This window comes from Poecilia reticulata, linkage group LG5 (genome assembly GCF_000633615.1).
Source record: "Poecilia reticulata strain Guanapo linkage group LG5, Guppy_female_1.0+MT, whole genome shotgun sequence".
In the NCBI taxonomy this organism is placed as follows: domain Eukaryota; kingdom Metazoa; phylum Chordata; class Actinopteri; order Cyprinodontiformes; family Poeciliidae; genus Poecilia; species Poecilia reticulata.
This window is the reverse complement of record NC_024335.1, coordinates 9,614,624-9,618,754: the sequence shown is the minus strand read 5'-3', so window position 1 is coordinate 9,618,754 and position 4,131 is coordinate 9,614,624. Positions and strand designations below refer to the sequence as shown.

General features: G+C 42.4%; 1 protein-coding gene across 2 annotated transcripts in view; it reads left to right on the top strand.

Annotated features, from left to right (window-relative positions):
- stab1 (stabilin 1) overlaps positions 1-4,131 on the top strand; it is a 72,832-nt gene that overhangs the window by 42,629 nt on the left and 26,072 nt on the right. For both annotated transcript variants that reach the window (XM_008408855.2, XM_008408857.2), the window contains exons 41-48: positions 520-599; positions 670-795; positions 1,543-1,616; positions 1,700-1,771; positions 2,271-2,390; positions 2,462-2,509; positions 3,506-3,583; positions 3,695-3,841. In XM_008408855.2, coding sequence (XP_008407077.1) covers positions 520-599; positions 670-795; positions 1,543-1,616; positions 1,700-1,771; positions 2,271-2,390; positions 2,462-2,509; positions 3,506-3,583; positions 3,695-3,841 — 745 coding nt within the window. The remainder of the gene's footprint in view (positions 1-519; positions 600-669; positions 796-1,542; positions 1,617-1,699; positions 1,772-2,270; positions 2,391-2,461; positions 2,510-3,505; positions 3,584-3,694; positions 3,842-4,131) is intronic.

Genomic DNA, 4,131 nt, shown 5'->3' with positions numbered 1-4,131 from the left:
CAGAACCCAACCAGAACGCAGCCAGAACTACAACCAGAACGCAGCCTGTACCCAACCCAAACCCAACCAGAACGCAGCCAGAACCCAACCAGAACTGGTTGACCTCTGATGACCTCTGGAAACGTTTTAAAATGATAGCGGCACAAATGAACAGTTTTACTGCACAACCCTTTGAGTCAGATTTGGGTTAAGTTGGGGGTTTGGAGGGGAGTTGTTGACCTTTTGACCTCTGAGCTTTCATTAATATCTTCAAAACAAAAACACAAAATCTTACCAGGTATTTTTGATTTACTACTTTCTAGGGCACTTGATGTAACTTACAAATAATTTTTCAGCAAGAAATATGAACTTGTTTTTAGTAAATAATTTCTCAATATTGATGAAAATCCGTGCAGATTATTTCACTAAAAGCATGATGAGTGAAATGATCTGGACCAAAGCTACTGGGTGAGATGTTGTGGTTTGCAGTGTAAATCCTGTGAATGTTTGAACGGACGATCAGACGTTTTTCTGCCGCAGCTGTATAACGGGACCGCAGGGCTCAGCCGCTGCCTGTGTTTGTGTCGCCGGTTATGAGGGGAACGGGACGTTCTGCCAAGGTAAAGACGCTGACCCGTGTTTGCTTCCAGTAAATAGCCTGGTCCCAACCTGCCCTCCTCTGCCTCCCAGAGCTGGACGTGTGCAGCAGGTCAAACGGCGGATGCTCAGAGTTCGCTGAGTGTACGAAGGTCTCTGCTGGGGAGAGGACCTGCGCCTGCAGCAAGGGTTACACCGGGGACGGAGTCGTCTGTCTGGGTGGGTTAGACCTGGAGGTTCGACCAACGCTCCACTGGAGGAAAGTTTAGTGTCACTAAGAAAGGAGAATCGACGAGAAAGCTGGTTAATTCATGTTTTCTGTGAGACTAATGTAGTTTTTTGTATTATTTTTTTAAACCCCCTGACTCAGATAATTATTTTACTGTTGTAGACAAAAGAAAACGTAGCAAAGCATAACTTTACATGCAGTTATTCACTGCTGATGCGACACTAAGCTGCTGTGATCAAATGAAAAACATGAAGAATTATCAATGTACAAGCAGTAAAGATACACTCAGCCTGCAAAAACACAAAATCTTATCAAGTAGTTCTGGTTTAGTTTCCAGTGCAAATATCTTAGTTCACTTGAAATAAGACAAAACTAACTTAAAAAATTTTTCAGCAGGAAGTATGAGTTGAAAATGTTGCTCCATTGGCAGATTATTCACTTAAAACATCAAAACATTATAAAATTGATAGCAAGCCAGAATAAAAAAGTTAAACGTAACACAAATTAACAAAGAGCAACAGAATCATAATTTTCAATATGTTAACTTTGACAGAAAATATGATAATTCATATCAAACTCCTGATTCTGGTCTTATTGAACATGTTGAAGTTCATATGAGAGTCCTGGAATATCTGCAGTTATTCCTGCAGACTCCGGATTAAACACAACCACTCAGAAGTTTCCTGTGACTCTCCTGTGTCGCCTGAAGATGCTGAACCCACTTCCCGTGTCTGCAGAAATTGACGGCTGTCTGGTGAACAATGGAGGCTGCCACAAAGCAGCAGAGTGTATCAGAACCGGGCCGAACACTGTAAGTAAATCCCTCCTGCTGTGAGAAAACCCTTCGTCTGCACGGCGTTGCTGCTCAGCGCTCCTGTCTGATGTCTTCACCAGACGTCCTGCCAGTGTCAGACCGGCTTCCAGGGATCAGGGAGGTTCTGCTACCCGGTCAACCCCTGCAGAACCGTACGTCCGTCACACATCTACCTCTGCTGAGGCCTTCATTTCCTGAGAAACAAACTGCTGATTAATCAGTCCTTTAGAGATGTCGCTCATTCCTAAACGTGAAAGCGTCTTGGCGTCAGCGGTGATTCGGTCCAATGTTTTCCAGAGCTGGGCAGAGTAGCCAAAAAGATATACCCCAGTAAGAGTAGCACTAAGATATTTTTACTCAAGTAAAAGTAAAAAGAAGCCGTCCAAGAAATTACTCAAGAGTTGAAACATATTTGGTGAAAACACAACTCGAATAGCTTTAAAAATTACATCATCAGATGAACCAAAATTTAGATTTATGTTAAAATGCTGGTACTATGGAGACCAAAATGAAGACAACTCATTTAAATAGCATAATTACAAAACAACAAACGGTAAGTCCAGTGTTTCCAGTGATATTTCCAGTGTTGCCAGTGATATTTCCAGTGTTCCCAGTGATATTTCCAGTGTTCCCAGTGTGGACCTGTTGCAGGATAACGGCGGCTGCAGTAAATACGCTCGCTGCGAATACATGGGCCTGGGCCAGAGGAACTGCACCTGTCAAAGAGGACACATCGGCGATGGCTTTACCTGCAGAGGAACCACCCGCATCGTGAGTCACATGACCTCTGACCTGCTGACCTCCGACCCCCACACTCACATGAAGCTGCGTTTGTCTCACAGGAACTGAACCGGGACATAAGCAACCAGTTCCTTCGCACAATGCTGGTGGTGAGTGAGACTGTGACGCCTCAATGTTCATCAGTCTGATTTTAAACCTCTTTTTCTTTTACTGTCGAGTCCCAAATTGCATGAATTTCTTTTTTTTTTTTTTTTTACCTGTTATCTGAATTTTGCTTTCTTCATTCACATGAAACTTGTGCATCAGGAGACAGAAAACAAGCAGGCTGAATTTTCTTCAGATTTCCTCTGGAAGCCTGAAGAAATGTTTCTTTTTCTGTTTTCACAAACAAGGAATTTATGTTTGTATAAACACAGAATGTCTCTGCAGATGTTTGTGGCTAACTGATGTCTTTTACACATTAGCACTAAGACTTTTGGCCTCTGACCTTTGACCTGTAGCTCTGTGGCAGACAGAGGGCATGTCAACACAGCCCCAGCAGAACTGAGCTGCCCAACAATTCGCCTGTTTAAAAACTGTTTATGTCTTATCAAGTCCGACTGCTGATGAGCAGCTCCCCCAGAAGTTATTACGATATTGGCATCATTTTCTAATAATGCCATACTAATCCAAGAACTCAATAAACTTTAATCATAATGAACATTTAGTACTTGAATTGGACAACATTTTAAATATCCAAAATACAAAAAGAAAACAACAGAAACAACAAATCAATCAATTATAAAGTCTCTGTAAATTAAATTGTCCTTCAATAAAAGAGCTGGTTGAGACCAAAGCACCAGACTGAAAACTTTTATCAGTTTTTGGTAGAAAGAGAAAGAAAAGAGAAAAATTATAAATCATGCAAATAGAAGTTATTGAGCTCGTTTTAATTTATAATGAAATTATTAGATTTATTGACAGGCCTAGCTCAGACTCACTGAGAGTCTGAATTAGCAGCAGCAGGATTGGACTACACCGGTGCCGTTGTTTACAGTCTGCTTCCTGTTTCTCCAAACCCAACCAGATGGCCTGACGAAGTTTTTCTGTGTTTTTCCAACCGAGAGTTGTCGGCTGGCTTAGTGACATCTGTATTATCTCCACAGCTGTCGGACATCGGTCTCTACGGTAACGGACCCTTTACCGTTTTCGTTCCTGTAAAGGAAACCAACAATGAATCTAAAGTGAGAGCAAAAAACGCAGCTTTTTTAGCTTCTGACTCACTTTCAGCTGCGTGGTGACCTCAGCAGTCTGGCGGCGGCGGCAGTCATCGGTCTGGGTTTGTGTGTCGACAGATCATCGAGTGGAAGAGGGCGGGCCGCCTGCATGACCTGACCCGTTACCACGTCGTTTCCTGTGAGATTCTGACCTTAAGTGACCTCAAAACCACCACGAGGGCCGTCTCCTTGTCAGGATACACTCTGGAGTTCAGCCTGAAGGAGGTAAAACACTTACGCACACACACACACACGCAGCCACACACACACAACTCCTACAGGAACCTTTAACTTGAAATTCTGATGTAATAATTTCAGCTTGAGCTCAGAACTGAAACTCCTCAATGATTCCTCTGAACATCTGTAATGATTTCTTTGAACATCTGCAATGATTCCTTTGAACATCTGTAATGATTCCTTTGAACATCTGCAATGATTCCTTTGAACATCTGTAATGATTCCTTTGAACATCTGCAATGATTCCTTTGAACATCTGTAATGATTTTTCTGAACAT